The sequence below is a fragment of the Littorina saxatilis genome, linkage group LG13 (genome assembly GCF_037325665.1).
Source record: "Littorina saxatilis isolate snail1 linkage group LG13, US_GU_Lsax_2.0, whole genome shotgun sequence".
NCBI classification, from domain to species: domain Eukaryota; kingdom Metazoa; phylum Mollusca; class Gastropoda; order Littorinimorpha; family Littorinidae; genus Littorina; species Littorina saxatilis.
The window spans coordinates 28,689,646-28,709,889 of NC_090257.1; the positions used below are offsets into that span (position 1 = coordinate 28,689,646).

The 20,244-nt window shown below is 40.2% G+C and overlaps 1 protein-coding gene and 1 long non-coding RNA gene across 7 annotated transcripts in view; both read right to left on the reverse strand.

Moving 5' to 3' along the window:
* LOC138945457 (uncharacterized) overlaps positions 1 to 20,244 on the reverse strand; it is a 350,740-nt gene that overhangs the window by 104,856 nt on the left and 225,640 nt on the right. The window lies entirely within an intron of this gene.
* LOC138945450 (rho guanine nucleotide exchange factor 7-like) overlaps positions 1 to 20,244 on the reverse strand; it is an 88,935-nt gene that overhangs the window by 40,091 nt on the left and 28,600 nt on the right. For all 6 annotated transcript variants that reach the window (XM_070316877.1, XM_070316875.1, XM_070316876.1 and 3 more), the window contains exons 3-7: positions 15,279 to 15,402; positions 13,025 to 13,101; positions 12,591 to 12,685; positions 11,419 to 11,514; positions 10,781 to 10,903 (exon numbers count right to left, since the gene is read on the reverse strand). In XM_070316877.1, coding sequence (XP_070172978.1) covers positions 10,781 to 10,903; positions 11,419 to 11,514; positions 12,591 to 12,685; positions 13,025 to 13,101; positions 15,279 to 15,402 — 515 coding nt within the window. The remainder of the gene's footprint in view (positions 1 to 10,780; positions 10,904 to 11,418; positions 11,515 to 12,590; positions 12,686 to 13,024; positions 13,102 to 15,278; positions 15,403 to 20,244) is intronic.

Genomic DNA, 20,244 nt, shown 5'->3' on the forward strand with positions numbered 1-20,244 from the left:
AACAGAAAAACATTTCTGAGCAATGGAACCCAACCGAACTCTAGTCTAGGCAAGAAACGGAACATCAAGAACACCAGAAGCAGTAAAAATCTACTTCAGAAAGTGTAGGCAATACCACCCAACACTCAAACTGTCATAAAAGAAGAATGGTGGCACAACCACTTCAGACAACGCAGAATATATATCCTACAAACAGCTATGTACATCAGACAACGCAGAATATATATATCCTACAAACAGCTATGTACATCGATCCCCACAGGAAATGGAAGCAGGGCACACAAAAAGGTTTCTCTGGGTGCAAAACTACTTTGCAATTCAGTGGAACCCCTATTCTAAGACACCCCCCCCCCCCCCCCCCCCCCCAATTTAAGACTTCCTGCCTTTTAAGACCCTGCTTTTTCAGATAGTATGTTCATAATATCTGCTAATGAGGGCAGGGATGTAGCTCAGTCGGTATCGCGCTGGATTTGTATCCAGTTGGCCGCTGTCAGCATGAGTTCGTCCCCACGTTCGGCGAGAGATTTATTTCTCAGAGTCAACTTTGTGTGCAGACTCTCCTCGGTGTCCGAACACCCCCGTGTGTACACGCAAGCACAAGACCAAGTGCGCACGAAAAAGATCCTGTAATCCATGTCAGAGTTCGGTGGGTTATAGAAACACGAAAATACCCAGCATGCTTCCTCCGAAAACGGCGTATGGCTGCCTAAATGGCGGGGTAAAAAATGGTCATACACGTAAAATTCCACTCGTTCAAAAAACCCACAAGTGTACATGGGAGTTTCAGCCCCCGAACGCAGAAGAAGAAATATATATGCTAATTTACCCCCATTTTAAGACTCCCTCCCTCTCAAGACCTCATTTTCTCAGATTTGTTGAGGTCTTAAAGGGGAGATTCCACTGTACACAGAATTCTAGGAACAATTAACGTACCTGTACCCACCCCTCCCGCCCTCAAAGAAACACCAGCAGAAAACATGATAAAATGATAAAGACTTGTGTGTCTGACTTCTGTGGTCCGGTAGAACCCCCCTTTTCTGACCTACAAAAGTCTCAAAAAATCAGGTTTTAAAAAGGAGGGAGTCTTAAAAGCGAGGTAAATAAATGCACAGGCGCTATGAACAGAAAAACAAGGCCTTAAAAGGGAGGAAGTCTTAAATTAGGGGGTCTTAACAGGGGCATTCTACTGTACAAACAACAACACAACCAAGTGAGGCAGATTAGAGTTCTATTAACAAGAAATATCCAATTACAAAGGGCCTGGCAGCGAAGTTTGACTGGACTGCCAATAATCCACAGGTCACGGGTTCGATTATCCAGGCGGAGATGGATACAGGTCAAATTTATGTGCAGACTCACAGACTGTATCTATGTCCCACCCCCATGTCACCACTGTGACACATTAAAGACCTCAGTCAAACTGCCAGAAGTGCTGGTGGCTGATCTTGTAACACCTCGACACATAAAAGACCTCAGTCAAACTGCCAGAAGTGCTGGTGGCTGATCTTGTAACACCTCGACACATACACACCTTGGTAGCGCGACTTGGGCTTTTTACTTTGGGGAAGCAACCCTGAATTTCACAGCAAGTGGATAATAAAGTAAATGAAAATGGAGAGAAAAAAAGTACGTAATCGCTCCAAAGACAGACTACAATAAATGAGGGCTATGCGGAACCCGTCTCCAGTGGCACCCAAGACAAAACCAGAGAAGGATGAAAGTCGCTTGCTTGTTCCACGCTTCCTATTGTCTCAGGTGCCAAGAGACTTGAATCTGAATAACCCTCGAATACTGCGGTCTATATTTAGACTTAGAGCGCTTACTTCCCTTTGTTATGGGGCAAGAGAAAAATCGGTAACTGTCAAGCATAAAGAGGAACAGGGCTGCTTATTGAGGTCGAGAGAGAGACAGAAAAAAATCGGTAACAGTAAGGCATAAAGAAGAACAGGGCTGCTTATTGCAGTCGAGAGAGAAAGAGAGAAAAAAATCAGTAACTGTCAAGCATAAAGAGTAAAGGGGCTGCTCACTGGGGGAGAAAGCTGCAAGAAAAAACAGGTGAGACCATAAGCCTCAAAGATCGAGGTACTTTCCATGTGCTTCCTTCTGCAGGCGAAACACCTCAGCCGGAAAAGTACCCTAATCACACAACCATAAACACTAAAGGTACAGCCCCCCCCCCCCCCTCCCTTCAACCTCCCATTAAAGGACCCCCCCTCTTCCCAATGTAGACTTCCTCCCCCTTTCAAGACTCTGCTTTCTCAAATTTTCTGGCCATAACGTTTGTAAATTTAACTCAATTTTTAAAATCTTTTTCAAAACCTGTTTTTCTCTGGCATAGGCAGTCTTCAACTCATTGTCTCCCGGGTACAGATATATCCGTACCCTCTCATCTGGCTATATAGCTATTCTGATGAACACGTGGGGGAATTTGGGGGCTGTGATTGGATGGTCTCTTCCGATCATCAAAGCATAATGCTACGGAAGTCGGCCATTTTACTCAATATCCAAAAGCATATTGTCAATAACAAAGACGCATGGTTCCGGTTTACCCATCTGTACCACGCGGCGATGTTTCTATCGACAACAGCATACACTGACAACTTGAAATTCTTCTTGGGAATGTTTTTCAGCTATACAAATGTCGATAGCATACCCTTTTCTGCTAACTTCCCGATGAAACAGTACTAAACCAATTATTTTCTGTCCCTAAACACCACAAAATGCTCAAAGTCGAAAGATGTAGTACAAACAGGGGAGTAAAACGGAACAGCCGTTTTTGTGTACCTGTGTCAACTCAGTTGCCCACTAACACAAACTCAGTTTCGCATTCGGCTTTTCTTATCTCGTAACTCCACACTAAATACTCCACTTCCCCCCTGAAGTATTGATGTACAACCCATGGCACTAACATTCATGTAGTCGTTTATAACTTAGGTTGAAAAGTTCGCTTCATGACGAGACAAGTATAAATGCCATTCACCCAAACTGAAAACTTCTTGCCGTCTGCTCGCGTTGTACGGATTAGCTGTTCTCTTCTCCTCCCCTTGTTGCATCCTAGTTCTTCAGTTGTTTCTAGTTTTCCGTTGATGTTGTGTTTTGGTCTTCTTCATGAGTAGTCTTGTTCAAAATGAAAAAAACTCAAACTTCTTTTTGTTGTATACGAATGAACTAATAAAAAGCTGTTTAACAGCTGTGTTGTCAAATCAAGGTTTTTTTCCAAAGTCAGTGTGGCGCCTGCGCAAAACTAATGCGCATAAGAAACGGCGTCTGCTATCAAAACCTGAGATCAACGCATCGACTCAAAAACTGTCATTTTGTAAGTTTGGAACAACAAATCAAGGTCAGAACAGCTATATAATCGCTATTGTGTTTTCAGCGTAGCAATAGGGTCCGATATTTAGACTCGAACAAGTATAATGCGACTTGTCTTCGACTCGTCGCATTATACTTGTCTCGTCTAAATATCGGACCCTATTGCTACGCTGAAAACACAATAGCTGGTAATAAAGTGGAATCCCCTTTTATGGCATTATGCTTGCATAGTGTATTTCACAAGCAGAAGACAGTGGTATTCTGATCTAGATTTGCATTTCAGCTGCTCACTAATAAAGTGGAAATCTGCCTTTAATGACACCAAAGACTGGTCTGAGTGTTTTGGGCATTTTGTGGTGTTTTGGGACAGAAAATAATTGGTTTAGTCCTGTTTCATCGGGAAGTTAGCAGAAAAGGGTATGCTATCGACATTTGTAAAGCTGAAAAACATTCCCGAGAAGAATTTTTAAGTTGTCAGTGTATGCTGTTGTCGATTGAAACATCGTGTGGTACAGATGGGTAAACTGGAACCATGCGTCTTTGTTATTGACAATATACTTATTGGATATTGAGTAAAATGGCCGACTTCCGTAGCATTATGCTTTGATGATCGGAAGAGACCATCCAATCACAGCCCCCGAATTCCCCCACGTGTTCATCAGAATAGCTATATAAGTCAATACAGTGTAGTTGGAATGCAAATCCAGAAAACCACCGTCTACTGCTTGTGATAGTGACACAATGCAAGCATAATGCCATACAAGGGGATTCCACTTTATAAGTCAATAGTTGAAATGTAAATCCAGAATACCACTGTCTTCTGCCTGTGAAACACACTATGCAAGCGTGATGCAGGCGCCTGATCTAGGCCAGCAGATGGTTCACCTTGCAGTTACCTGATGCAAGACAGGTGTGGCCACATTGCTACCTGTTGCACAGCAACGAAAAAACACGAACAAGAAAAAAATGTTTCTGATTCCCCGATTAACCCTGGTTTTTTCCTCTAACCGTAGAACCTTTTCTGATCCTTAAAAAAAATAATAAAGTACATTACATGTATTACAAATGACAAAACTTGATTCTGCAGACTTGATGAGAAAAGTACATGTATTACTCTTCTCCGGCATCGACGGGACACAATTCTCACATGGTTTCTGGCCAATAAAAAGCCACGTTCCTGTAAAACTAACAAGTCGCGTAAGGCGAAAATACAACATTTAGTCAAGTAGCTGTCGAACTCACAGAATGAAACTGAACGCAATGCCATTTTTCAGCAAGACCGTATACTCGTAGCATCGTCAGTCCACCGCTCATGGCAAAGGCAGTGAAATTGACAAGAAGAGCGGGGTAGTAGTTGCGCTAAGAAGAATAGCACGCTTTTCTGTACCTCTCTTTGTTTTAACTTTCTGAGCGTAAGGCGAAAATACAACATTTAGTCAAGTAGCTGTCGAACTCACAGAATGAAACTGAACGCAATGCCATTTTTCAGCAAGACCGTATACTCGTAGCATCGTCAGTCCACCGCTCATGGCAAAGGCAGTGAAATTGACAAGAAGAGCGGGGTAGTAGTTGCGCTAAGAAGGATAGCACGCTTTTCTGTACCTCTCTTTGTTTTAACTTTCTGAGCGTGTTTTTAATCCAAACATATCATATCTATATGTTTTTGGAATCAGGAACCGACAAGGAATAAGATGAAAGTGTTTTTAAATTGATTTCGACAATTTAATTTTGATAATAATTTTTATATATTTAATTTTCAGAGCTTGTTTTTAATCCAAATATAACATATTTATATGTTTTTGGAATCAGAAAATGATGGAAAATAAGATGAACGTAAATTTGGATCGTTTTATAAATTTTTATTTTTTTTACAATTTTCCGATTTTTAATGACCAAAGTCATTAATTAATTTTTAAGCCACCAAGCTGAAATGCAATACCAAAGTCCGGGCTTCGTCGAAGATTACTTGACCAAAATTTCAACCAATTTGGTTGAAAAATGAGGGCATGACAGTGCCGCCTCAACTTTCACGAAAAGCCGGATATCAAGACATTTATCAAAAAAATGAAAAAAACGTTCGGGGATTTCATACCCAGGAACTCTCATGTCAAATTTCATAAAGATCGGTCCAGTAGTTTAGTCTGAATCGCTCTACACACACACACACACACACACACACACACACACACACACACACACACACGCACATACACCACGACCCTCGTCTCGATTCCCCCCTCGATGTTAAAACATTTAGTTATAACTTGACTAAATGTAAAAAATAAACTTGTGTATAGCTTTGGGTTTTTTTTCTTCTTTTTTGTTGTTGTTTGAAAACCAGTGACATCAATGAAGATAATATCTAGCTGCAGACACTCAAAGGTGTGATTTCCAGGTAGATCAGTGCGTAACACACACAAATACAGCCACATCTTTATTTCTTTTTTTATTTGGTGTTTCACGTCGTTTTCAACCACAAAGGTTATATCGCGACAGGGAAAGGGGGGTAGATGGGATAGAGCCACTTGTTAATTGTTTCTTGTTCACAAAAGCACAAATCAAAAAATTGCTCCAGGGGCTTGCAACGTAGTACAATATATTACCTTACTGGGAGAATGCAAGTTTCCAGTACAAAGGACTTAACATTTCTTACATACTGCTTGACAAAAATCTTTACAAACATTGACTATATTCTATACAAGAAACACTTAAAAATACAGCCACAGACCACTTCAATCCCCCCATGATTCCACTTGGATACACCCACACAGTACCCCGCTTTTTTCACAAGCTTTAGGTGGGACTAGAGCTGCATGAGAGTGCGGGAGAGAGAGAGAGAGACAGAGACTTAAAAATGGGGATACATTTACAGAGGTTGTGAACAGAAAGTCTGAGAAAGCAGAGTCTCAGAAGGAAGAAAGTCTTAAATTGGGGAACTTTGAAGAGGGAAAGTCTTAAATTGGGGAACTCAGAAGGGGGTTTCCACTGTACAGTAGCTCTACCCTTACATGTAACAATCTGAGAAAGACAAGGAGAGCGAGAGAGAGAGAGAGAGAGAGAGAGAGAGAGAGAGAGAGAGAGAGAGAGAGAGAGAGAGAGAGAGAGAGAGAGGAACTGGCACAGCAAATAAAAGAGAGAGAGAAAGAGAGAGAGTGAGAAAAAGAGAGAGAGAGAGTGGAACTGGCACAGCAGATAAAAGAGAGAGAGAGAGAGAGAGAGAGAGAGAGAGAGAGAGAGAGAGAAAGAGAGAGAATGGAACTGGCACAACAGATAAAAGAGAGAGAGAAACTGAAACTGAAACTGAAACTGAACTTTATTACCAAAGGATAGAGGTTTTAGGCAAAGCCTAATCTTACAACCTGTCCCTTATACAAACACTTAATACAGACGCACATAATATAGATAGTAAAATTGACAAGGTTATTGTTACTTACAGACGTACATAATGTAAATAGTAATAAGAAAGGGGTTATGGTTTTGTATACACATTCAAAAATGGGAAAAAACAATATAGGGTGGAAATTGCAGCATAGTTGCAATAATGCATTGCATATAAACATCCAAAACAACTAATAACAAAAGGGAGAAAACAAATGTGGGGAGGAATTGTCCCAATCATTCGCATGTATATCATTATCAATACATACACATAAAGAACAAATCAAAATACAAACATAACTTGACTAAATGTAACAAGTCGCGTAAGGCGAAAATACAATATTTAGTCAAGTAGCTGTCGAACTCACAGAATGAAAGTGAACGCAATGCCATTTTTCAGCAAGACCGTATACTCGTAGCATCGTCAGTCCACCGCTCATGTCAAAGGCAGTGAAATTGACAAGAAGAGCGGGGTAGTAGTTGCGCTAAGAAGGATAGCACGCTTTTCTGTACCTCTCTTTGTTTTAACTTTCTGAGCGTGTTTTTAATCCAACCATATCATATCTATATGTTTTTGGAATCAGGAACCGACAAGGAATAAGATGAAAGTGTTTTTAAATTGATTTGGACAATTTAATTTTGATAATAATTTTTATATATTTAATTTTCAGAGCTTGTTTTTAATCCAAATATAACATATTTATATGTTTTTGGAATCAGCAAATGATGGAGAATAAGATAAACGTAAATTTGGATCGTTTTATAAATGTTTATTTTTTTTTACAATTTTCAGATTTTTAATGACCAGAGTCATTAATTAATTTTTAAGCCACCAAGCTGAAATGCAATACCGAACCCCGGGCTTCGTCGAAGATTACTTGACCAAAATTTCAACCAATTTGGTTGAAAAATGAGGGCGTGACAGTGCCGCCTCAACTTTCACGAAAAGCCGGATATGACGTCATCAAAGACATTTATCCAAAAAATGAAAAAAACGTATGGGGATTTCATACCCAGGAACTCTCATGTTAAATTTCATAAAGATCGGTCCAGTAGTTTAGTCTGAATCGCTCTACACACACACACACACACACACACACGCACACACGCACATACACCACGACCCTCGTTTCGATTCCCCCTCGATGTTAAAATATTTAGTCAAAACTTGACTAAATATAAAAAGCACTAAAATATCAGACATGAAAAGTGTTCTATTTCCCCATTAAGCGGGAATGAAACTGGCGCCTAAACGTTTTCACAGAAGAGGCATTTCGGAGGTGTAGGGGTATGGAATTCCATAGAGACGCTAGAGAGAGAGAGAGAGAGAGAGAGAAAGAGAGAGAGTGAGAAAAAGAGAGAGAGAGTGGAACTGGCACAGCAGATAAAAGAGAGAGAGAGAGAGAGAGAGAGAGAGAAAGAGAGAGAGAGAGGAACTGGCACAGCAAATAAAAGAGAGAGAGAAAGAGAGAGAAAGAGAGAGAGTGGAACTGGCACAGCAGATAAAAGAGAGAGAGAGAGAGAGAGAGAGAGAGAGAGAGAGAGAGAGAGAGAGAGAGAGAGAGAGAGAGAAAGAGAGAGAGAGTCTTAAAAATGGGGATAAATTGACAAAGGTTGTGAACAGAAAATATGAGAAAGAGGAGTCTTAGAAGGGAGAAGTCTTAAATGAAGGGTGATAGAAGAGGTTTTCCACTGTAAACTAGCTCTACTTGGCTGTCTCCTTTGCCCCTAGCTGAGCTGTAAAACACACTGACGGTTCTCAGATTAGGAAGCTTACATAAACAGGAACTGCAGGCAGGGAAAGATAGTGATGCAGAAACGGAAACAGTGTTAAAGTTTACTATGGAACTTAGATGGCAGATTCAACAAACATCAATTTCCTAGTGCTTAAGATTGCCAACGAGGTACACACAAACAGGCAATGTGTGGGACTCCCAGATCTCTTAAGGATAGTGTTCCCCAAGCGTCCAACACTAATCTAAACAATTAGTTAATGGTTTTTTTGTGAACTTATGAGCTAGCGGGGATCATCCTTTATGAGGATAAAAGTCGCTTGTTCATGTCAATGCTTAATCATTCTCCCAGGTGCAGCAAGATTGGTTCCGCTTTACTCTCACCAATACTCTTGTTGCACATGTCAGATGCATTTGCATGTTGTATTGTCTCTCAGATCTTTTTGAGGTGTTTTTTCTCTTTGCTTTGTGAATGACACACACTGTTCCATCAATGTTGATCTAAACTACTGGAACACAAACTCTTCAGGCTTGAAACCCGAAGGGAGGTTCATCTGAAACAATTCAGCCGATCACAGATTTCTGTGACTTTTGAGCATGACAAGAAAAATGACTGCTCCAAAGCTACCAAGGGGTCAGTCTGGCCTGAGAGTGTGGGCAGGTGACCAGGTGAGCATACCAACAGGGACTGTTTACTGCAGTAAGGCCATAATGGGCTGACCATCTGGTCCTGGTAGCTCAGGATGGTCAATAAAACCATCAAAGATGGAACTGGTTTCTTTCCTTGTCAAAAGACATACAGTGGTACCTGCGATGAAAGGACACCCTTGGGACCAGCCCAAAGTGTCCCTACATGGCAGGTGGCCTGTCATGACAGGTTAACTTCGGTAGAGATAAGGGAAAAAGGGGCAACAGAATGTCCTTTTAAAGGAGGTGTCCCCTCATCAGAGGGTCCACACATCGCAGGTACTGCTGTACGAGAAAAGGGAAGCAACTCAGGAAGTACACATTGATAAACCCCCTAATGCATGCAATAAAACTAGAGAGGCAACCTCAATATCACAGGCATGTATCTCAAAAAGCACAAAATGCCAGCTTTTGTGTGTGCATGTACACAACCTTCATCTCCTTTTCTATTTTGTCCCTTTTACGTAGCATACATGCACATACGCACTAAGCACGCACCAACACATACATTCACACACACACACAGACACACACACACACGCACATGTACATGTGCATGTGTAAGCGAATGAAGGAGAAAAAAAGTAACAGACAAAAAAAAGTAGAAAAAGACTCGACTAACTCCAAGGTACACAGAATCTTTACATTAACGTATAACCCTGGTAATGAAATCATCTTCGATTCACATTGAATTCACACATTTTTTTCAGTGGGGGTGGGTTGGGGCACAAAAAATAAATTCAATGATGTACAAAGATAGATGAAAACAATTCATGTGGCCAATGTTCTAAACAAATAGAGATGTTCACACAGATTCAGAGAAAATCAGAGAAAATCTGGGAAGAAAGGAGTTCTGCCAGAAACAAACCCATATGAAGAAAGGGAAGCAACTCAAGAAACATGTGATAAACCCCTTATGCATGCAATAACACTCAGTGAGGTAACCTCCACAAGTTACAGTATCACATGCTCGAATGTCAAGCGAAAAATAAAATTTGCCAGTTGATATCTTATAATATCTTAACCTTGCAAATATTGCAGCAGCATACTTTTTGTTTGTTTGCTTAACGCCCAGCCGACCACGAAGGGCCATATCAGGGCGGTGCTGCTTTGACATATAACGTGCGCCACACACAAGACAGAAGTCGCAGCACAGGCTTCATGTCTCACCCAGTCACATTATTCTGACACCGGACCAACCAGTCCTAGCACTAACCCCATAATGCCAGACGCCAGGCGGAGCAGCCACTAGATTGCCAATTTTAAAGTCTTAGGTATGACCCGGCCGGGGTTCGAACCCACGACCTCCCGATCACGGGGCGGATGCCTTACCACTAGGCTAACCGTGCCGCAGCAGCATACTGATACATGTGCAAGCTGATCAGACCATAAAATAAGCTCCATCCATACCATGAACATTCAACAAAACTTAAACAAATCAAAACTTGCAAAACACACACACACACACATGCATGTACGCACTCACTCACACACACACACACATTTTGTAAAATGGAGGCAGCTTAACAAGGATTGGCACAATAAATCCAAACAAAAGCACAACTTTCATCCATACAACATTCAATGAACAAGAAATCATAACTTCCATAAATTAAAAAAAATAAGCAAGCAACCAACCAAACAAATAAAATTATAACTGTCTGCGTTACCTGTGTTTTTGTAAAACGGAGACAGCCCTGGGGTGATTGGCACAGTAGATAAGGTAGAGCTCTTTTAACCGCGGCGCAAACTGCATGAACAGACCTCCAACTCGCCGCTGTACTAGAGGTAGTCTGCAAAAATAACCCAAAGGTTGTTATTAAATCATCAAAAATAACCTAAAGGTTGTCATTAAATCATCAAAAATAACCCAGAAAGTGTTATTAGATCATCCAAAATAACCCAAAGGTTGTTATTAAATCATCCAAAATAACCTAAAGGTTTTTTGATTGAAAAAATTAGACAATGGTTATTATTACATTAAGAGAGAGAGAGAGAGAGAGAGAGAGAGAGAGAGAGAGAGAGAGAGAGAGAGAGAGAGACAGACAGACAGACAGACAGACAGACAGACTGTGTTTTCGAGCTCAGGACTCCATTAGGCTAGAACAAGCAAGCATTCAAAGCAAACTGGACTGAGAACTCACTTTTCGCAATATTCCAGCGCTGCCAAAAAATGACTGCTAAAGCTTCTGTAAAGCTAAAGCTTCTGTAAAACAAAAGCTTCTGTAAAACTAAAGTTTCTTTAAATTAAAGTTTCTGTAAGGCTAGAACAAGCAATCATTCAAAGAAAAGCGGACGGAGAACTCACTTTTCACAGTCTTCGAGCGCTGCCAGGAACGTCTGCTGAAAGGTGATGATGTCCTCCAGGTTGCCAATCAACAACAAGAAATCTGCTGGCGATAGGCTGAAACACAAACAAGACTTTTATACTAAACTGCTAACAGCATGAAAATCTAAGTGTTAAGAGAGCATTCTCTGAGCATCACTGCTTCAAGTTTGCTGGCAACAAGCTGAAACACTTAACATAGTTTTCCACATAATGAGTAATTCATATGATATTGCAATTACATGGGTGGGAGCCGAAAATGTTGCCAGGATTGAACATTTTGGAAGGCCGGGGTCCAGGGGCCGCTAAGGCTCCAGCGGGGTGCAGGGGCAGCACCCTTGCTGGGGGGTCTAGGGGGGCAGCGCCCCCCAGCCGAAAATGAATTTTAGCATTTTAGGGAGGGTTTAGGTGGCCTCTCCTGACTTGTAAATTTTAGAACAAACAAGCTTTATGGAGATGCATAATATATACATCTTGTAAACTTGAAGGTTTTTGTAACTGACCAGCATTTCATGAGGGGGCTATATGAGCCTCTGCTGGCTTTAAAACAGCAAACAAACAACAACAAATGGGGGGGGGGGGGGGGGGGGGGAGGATTATGCACAAAATCTAAAAACCTCTATACTTGAAGATGTTTGGTTGTATCACTCTTGCTAGGGGGTCTACAAAAACAAGTGGTAAACACATTTCAAGAAGGGTTTTTAATAAGCTCCTTCCTATAAGCTTAAACAAAATCTTAAAATTGGAGATGCACAAAAGTAAAAAATCTTGTAAACTTGAAGGTATTTGTAACCAGCTGAAAATGAATGTTTAGCAATTCAAGAGTTACTATTTGAGCCTTTTCTGGCTTTAAAACTGAAAACAGCACACACTTTTTTCAAGTTGGGTGAAGAATAAAACAGATTCTGTGATTGGTCAGGTTAATTCAACTGCAAGTCTGCAAGGGGATGGGCTGAAACAACACACACTCACACACTCACACACACACGCACGCTTCTCATACTGATGAATTAATCCAAGCACATCAAAACTTAACACACAATCCCAATGTCCTTCATGATTCACACTACATAATGTCTGATCACACACTAATTATCGCAAATAAATAAAAAAAATAAAAAAATAAAAATAGAAAATGACTAAAATCGACTTACATTCCCTTGGCTTGTATAGGCCTGAAGTAGTCTTGTAAAACTTCTGTCATCTCCGCAACATGCATTCGTTCTGTCTCTATCACATTTTTAAGCACCTGGAAAACACAAACACAATACAATACAATGCAATGCAATACAACTCAAGTTTTTTAATCTCTTTGAGATTTCTTAATTCTTGGCATGTCCTGTCATGCTAGTACGTAATGTAATTTGTTTTAAAGTCGCACAAATGAACACCACAAACAACACCAAAATGTTAATCTTTCACTTTAAATCCCCAATAGTTGGATTCCAAATGTGTATGATAACCTAAAGACACACAAACACACACACTAGCATGCATGCATGCATGCACGCACGCACTCAATCATTAATAAAGTAAGGCTGAAGTCCTCCTAGCAGTACCCAGCCTTGGAAAGGGAGAGAACACATACCACATTGTGATAGAGCTGCATGCTCTCCCTTTTGTAGACAGGCACTTCTGCCCCTTTTGCTTGTTTTAGACTGATGTCTGGAACAAAAACAACAGAACAGCTTGTGAAAATCAGAGACATAAATTAAAAGTACATTTGCAATATAATGCAATAAAAACATTATACCACAAAAAATCATCAGCACTTAGGAGGAAATTCTTTCTCGCAGACAAAGTGATAGATTCAGTTCAGGGACATCCTGCTTGCTGCCGCGCGAGCAGAGAAAATTTTCCCTCTTTATCTTTACTGCCCTGGCTGCAAAACCCCTCCATGCGGAGGTGTTTTCAGACACGTCAGACACAGAGTGGATTCAACTTCTCTTCAACATGAGAGTGAAACATTGAATCAGTGACTGTCCTATAGACCAATGTCATATGTTTTCAAAGAGTGTTGATCAAAGGCACATTCCTTCCCGTGAAAACACTTGGGCTCACCGTCTCAGACGTGGCCAGGCTTTTACATCCCTCCACTCAGCCACATATCAAAAACAAGTCGCGTAAGGCGAAAATACAATATTTAGTCAAGTAGCTGTCGAACTCACAGAATGAAACTGAACGCAATGCAATTTTTCAGCAAGACCGTATACTCGTAACATCGTCAGTCCACCGCTCATGGTAAAGGCAGTGACATTGACAAGAAGAGCGGGATAGTAGTTGCGATAAGAAGGATAGCACGCTTTTCTGTACCTCTCTTTGTTTTAACTTTCTGAGCGTGTTTTTAATTCAAACATATCATATCTATATGTTTTTGGAATCAGGAACCGACAAGGAATAAGATGAAAGTGTTTTTAAATTGATTTGGACAATTTAATTTTGATAATAATTTTTATATATTTAATTTTCAGAGCTTGTTTTTAATCCAAATATAACATATTTATATGTTTTTGGAATCAGCAAATGATGGAGAATAAGAAAAACGTAAATTTGGATCGTTTTATAAATTTTAATTTTTTTTTTACAATTTTCAGATTTTTAATGACCAAAGTCATTAATTAATTTTTAAGCCACCAAGCTGAAATGCAATACTGAAGTCCGGGCTTCGTCGAAGATTACTTGACCAAAATTTCAACCAATTTGGTTGAAAAATGAGGGCGTGACAGTGCCGCCTCAACTTTCACGAAAAGCCGGATATGACGTCATCAAAGACATTTATCAAAAAAATGAAAAAAACGTTCGGGGATTTCATACCCAGGAACTCTCATGTCAAATTTTATAAAGATCGGTCCAGTAGTTTAGTCTGAATCGCTCTACACACACACACAGACACACACAGACACACACACGCACGCACATACACCACGACCCTCGTTTCGATTCCCCCTTGATGTTAAAATATTTAGTCAAAACTTGACTAAATATAATGAGCAGGCTTGGCACAGTGTGAATTTTCTTTTGGGTGAATTTATTTTTTAAATATACTAGGGGCTTTTTAAGAAATTAATTCATCAAAAAATTCCAGCAAACAATCAGGGTGTTAATATTTGGTATTTGACCAAGTGGCTTTATGCCATGTGAAAGCTTTGTCAGATCTGAGACAGCAAGACAAACCCAGTTTTTAAAAGGATTGTGCCTTAAAAAAAAAAATGATTTGAGTAGTAAGTGGACACACATATTACTGATCTAAAAAAAAAAAATTTGACTGCAAGTGAGATGTACATTACGAAAGTGGGGTGGGGTCATGTGAACAAATATTGCCTTTGCTAACGTCTTTTGAATAACTGAACATCTTTTAATCAAATTAATATCTGAACATCAAAACAAAATTCACTCAAATCTTTACCCTCTGATTATCCTTGTTGGTTTTGTGCAAGGATTTTCTTTGTGGGCCTTCTTAACCCTTTATTTTTAGTTTAGTTATATTACTTTTTGTGACTGAATATGAAAAGCATTCAAGAATATAGAGCAAGTCATAGGCAGAGTCTGTATCCCTCTCAATGACTTTTGAATCATCTGAAATCTGGATCTTCAGCCTAAAAAAATTGCAAATTAACTGACAAGTCTTACTCCTGAATCTTACTTCTGTTAAAAAACACAGCACAAAAACAAATATGCAACTAAACTGCAACCCACAGCTCAGCGTCGTTACATGAATGTCTATTGCGTAGGTTGTTTGTTCCCTTTAAACTCAAAGGTCCATAAGTCGGGAGATCTGATGAATATTGTGTATTGTATTTTATCCACACATCTTGTTTTCTGGGTGTCATGGCAGCACTCACCGGCCTTGACCTCTTTTGCGTAGTTGCTAGGGAACCAGCCAGTCTTGCCGTTGAGCGTTCCCTCCCACCAGCCCCCGTCCAACACCTGAGTGACCGTCACGATGTCGCCCTTGGAGAAACACAGCTGCAACACACAACACACACAATTCATGAGATTGAGAATTTAAAACATGTACTTTGTATTTATTCCAGCACACAATTCTAACAACTGGAGAAACACAGCTGCAACACACAACACACACAATTATAATACATCATAAATAAACATTCACTTTGTATTCCAGCACGCAATTCTAACACCTGGGTGATCGTCACGATATCTCTCTTGGAGAAACACAGCTGCAACACACAACACACACCATTCATGAGATTTTGTATTCCAGAATGCAATTCTAACTGCTGGGTGACCGTCACTTGTCACTCAATATCTCCCTTGGAGAAACATCGCTGAAACAAACACACAGTTGATACACAAATTCATGAGTATTGAATGTGTACTTTGTATCATTAATGAGCCAAGGCCTGGAAGGAAAAACAAATGAAATGTTTTCGAGTTCCTGACTGTTAAAAACTTACAAATAATTTCTAAATATATAACAATAATTCGGTGCCATTTTGATTAGTAATTGTTATTTCATAAAAAGCCATTAGGACTGGCCAAGTTTCTGGTAAGTGTAGGAGAGGGGGACGCCATCAAGTTAATGTGACCCAATTGGCAAGGCTTGAGAAGATAACAAAATTAAACATCCCAGGGGTTATAAAACCATTCCGAAAATCGGGTAATTGATTCTCATGATTTGTTCCATGGCACCAGTTCCTGAATAAACTTGGCAGAACGCCCTCAAAATGTCTTTTTGCATGTTTGTGTGTGTGTGTGTGTGTGTGTGTGTGTGTGTGTGTGTGTGTGTGTGTGTGTGTGTAGTGTGTGTGTGTGTGTGTGTGTGTGTGCGCGTGTGTGTGTGTGTGTGTGCATGTGTATATGCATGTGTGTGAGCAAGTGTGTGTGTGGACTGTGTGTGCAATTGCATGTGTGCATGTGTGTCTATATGTCTGTTGATCTGAGTAAGTACACAATAAAATCTGTAAAATCCACATCACACCTGTTGCAGAACTCTTTAGTTTCTATTTTTCCCCTTGGGTTTTCAACAGCATAATCTTTTGGGGCACTTTTGATAATGTGTTCGAAAGAGCCACAAAAAGCAAACAGGAATACAGAATTGTTTTAAACTAATAGCCATTCTGAGTATTCCTGGTTGGATTGCATTTTTGTGCACGCCTTATGCTTGAATAGAAGTAGCAGCTGATTAGCATGTTGGAGGATGGGGGGGGGGGGGAGGAGTGTGGGAAGGGGTGGGGGTAGGGGTGGGGGTTAGGTCCTTTGGAGATGGGTTCCACTGAAGCAGTATAATTATTCAAAAACCAACCCACAAACAAAAAAACCTAGGCTTAGACTGACTGTCAAAACAAAGAGGCAGTAAAGCTGTCCTATAATCCAGCAGGACTAGAAATCAGATGAACTGGTATGCCATGCCTATAAATCTTGATCAAGATGTGTCATGTACAGTTGACCGCCCCCTCCCTTCATTAGACCTCCGAAAATCCGAGAAAATGTAGCCTTGAAAGAGACTAGTCTTAAAACCTAGGTAAATTTACAAATTTCCTGAACAGAAACTGTGAAATAGTAATTCAGAAAAGAGAGGAAGTCTTAAATCTTAAATTAATTGTGCGAAGTCAACTTTGCAAACTCTACTCCATGAAGCTGGCTGCACAAAGCTTTGGCAAGAGGAAAAAGACTTATTGAAGTCTTTGCAAAGTCGACTTCGGGCTCAATTAAGACACACAAGCTTTGAAAGAAAGGGGTGGGGGTTGAGAGGTGGGGATTAAAATGGGGCAGGCATGAAAACTGAAGAAGAAAAAAAAATACCGAAAAAAAAATTCGAAGGCGCATAGCGCCAAGTTTCGCAGGCGCAAAGCGCCAAGACTTCTAGGGGGGTCCGGGGGCATGCCCCCCCGTAATTTTTTTTTTTCAAGGGTGCAATTTGGTGCAATCTGGGGCTATCTGAGCCTTAAAACATGGCCCCAAAATACATACAAAATGAAGCAATCGATTGCAAAAATACGGAAAATAAAAAAAAATAGATTATTTTTTTCAAAAATACGGAAAATACGAAGAATTTTCATGCCTGATGGGGGTTCCATTGTACCAGCCTAGTGTAAAACAGATTGGACTGACTGTCAAAACAAAGAAGCAGAAAAGGGAGTGGTCTAATCCCCCCCTGGCCTCGTTTTGTCCTTTTACTGCATTGCAAACCCACAACTATTTCTTTGAAGTACTCTGCGTTTTATCTTGGAAATCAGCAGTCAAGAAAAAAATGCCAGAAATTCCTCAACTTTTCTTTGTGTTGCTTGATGCAGGCTACTTTCTTATTTTCTTAGCATAAGTAAAAAAAAATTGAAGAGAAAATCCATATAGTCTTGAGTCGAGCGTTTGAAAATGCCTGAGCCTGAAGGCGGCTAACTTACACCTCTTGGTATCAGCCTGCCTTAGAGATGAGGACGACAGTTGGCCTGATGGCCAGAACAGTTGGCCAGATGGCTAGAATAGCGCGCTGCATTTTCCTGCATAGAACTAAGGCGCGTCTGCCGCGACGGTGCCTGAGCTAAACATTGGCGGGCACTGCTCCCAGCCCGGCTCACGGTACTGTAAACATTGCCCGTCCCTTCACCTCTCTCGCCACCATCCGCCCTACCCTTGGTCTCATGCCTGCATACACAAAGTATGGATGGGTGGATGGTGAATTCATTTAAGATGAAAACCTTCTACTGCACTTTGAGAAGCTGAAACACATTTCATTAAAATGAATAGGAACAAGAGAGTGCAGGGGAGAAGAACAAGAACGAGATAACAATGAAAATGTACTCACCAGTACCAGGAACATCAACAACAAGAAATTCCTCCGATAGGAAAAACACCCCCTATAAAGGGAAATAACCTTCTCAGTTGGTGGCAGTGAGAATGGTTATTTCCCTTTGACCAACGGGGGTGTGCCTCTATAAGTCGTTGTATAATTTTAATCCACCAATAACTCCCTAACCGTGTGTTTGACTGGTCCCAATTTTTGTAAGGACCGTCTCAGGAATGTATAGAACCTGTTCACCAAGTTTGGTGACGATCGGTCCGTTCATTCTTGAGATCTATATGCGAACACAAACAAACACACAAACAAACACATCGAGTGAAACCTATACACACCCCTATACCGGGGGTGTAATAAACACGGACCGGATTCGAGGATTGTCTTCATATTTGCTGACAAAGACAATCGTTGAAACCGGTCCGTGTTTATTGTTCTTGTTTCTGGTACTGGTGAGTACATTTTCACTGTTATCTTGTTATATTTCATTAAGTTTCCAGCTGAACTTTTCTTTTATTGCAGAATCCTTCAGAACAAAATTTGGAAAACTGTCTTGGCCTCACTCCTTTTTTCTGCTTTCTTTTTATATTTAGTCAAGTTTTGACTAAATATTTTAACATCGAGGGGGAATCGAAACGAGGGTCGTGGTGTATGTGCGTGCGTGCGTGCGTGTGTGTGTGTGTGTAGAGCGATTCAGACTAAACTACTGGACCGATCTTTATGAAATTTGACATGAGAGTTCCTGGGTATGAAATCCCCGAACGTTTTTTTCATTTTTTTGATAAATGTCTTTGATGACGTCATATCCGGCTTTTCGTGAAAGTTGAGGCGGCACTGTCACGCCCTCATTTTTCAACCAAATTGGTTGAAATTTTGGTCAAGTAATCTTCGACGAAGCCCGGGGTTCGGTATTGCATTTCAGCTTGGTGGCTTAAAAATTAATTAATGACTTTGGTCATTAAAAATCTGAAAATTGTAAAAAAAAAATAAAAATTTATAAAACGATCCAAATTTACGTTTATCTTATTCTCCATCATTTGCTGATTCCAAAAACATATAAATATGTTATATTCGGATTAAAAACAAGCTCTGAAAATTAAATATATAAAAATTATTATCAAAATTAAATTGTCCAAATCAATTTAAAAACACTTTCATCTTATTCCTTGTCGGTTCCTGATTCCAAAAACATATAGATATGATATGTTTGGATTAAAAACACGCTCAGAAAGTTAAAACAAAGAGAGGTACAGAAAAGCGTGCTATCCTTCTTAGCGCAACTACTACCCCGCTCTTCTTGTCAATTTCACTGCCTTTGCCATGAGCGGTGGCCTGACGATGCTACGAGTAAAATGGCATTGCGTTTCATTCTGTAAGTTCGACAGCTACTTGACTAAATATTGTATTTTCGCCTTACGCGACTTGTTCTTTTTGTTAGCAGCAACAATCACTGACCTGATCTATGTAATCATAACTATACCTGTACTCTACTTCCCTGGCAGTAACACTAACAGTCAACTGAACTTCTTGATGAACCAAGTTTCCAAAGCACTTCCCCATAGATCTGTATTTGAGTAATCGGTTACCATGGGAACTTACCTTTTTCTTTTGAAATGGATGCATCACCAGCTAGTCTTTACCAAGCTAGACTCACTCCACTTGTAAAATGACTAGCAAAAACCTGGTTTGAACTCCCTCAAACTATATCTTGAAGTTTGAACAACCTGTGAATTATTCCACATAATGTTTCTCCAGAACTGAGTAACTCATGCAATCTTTTTGTCTTTTTTTTTTTAATTCAAGCACACACAAAATCAAGTAACAGATTTCCTTCTTTGAATGCTTGTTTTGACTTGCAACGATATGCACTTTCTGCCACAAAGACAGCAATAACAAACAGGTCAAGTTCAGAAGGCAAAGTTGAAGTTAAAAGTGCCACCACACACGCAGAAACTTTTCTTTGTGATCCAAAGATGTCACACATCCAACTCGCACTTTTTGAGACCACCCTCGCTTTCTCAACTTTCAAGAAAAATCACCAGACGTCTTTT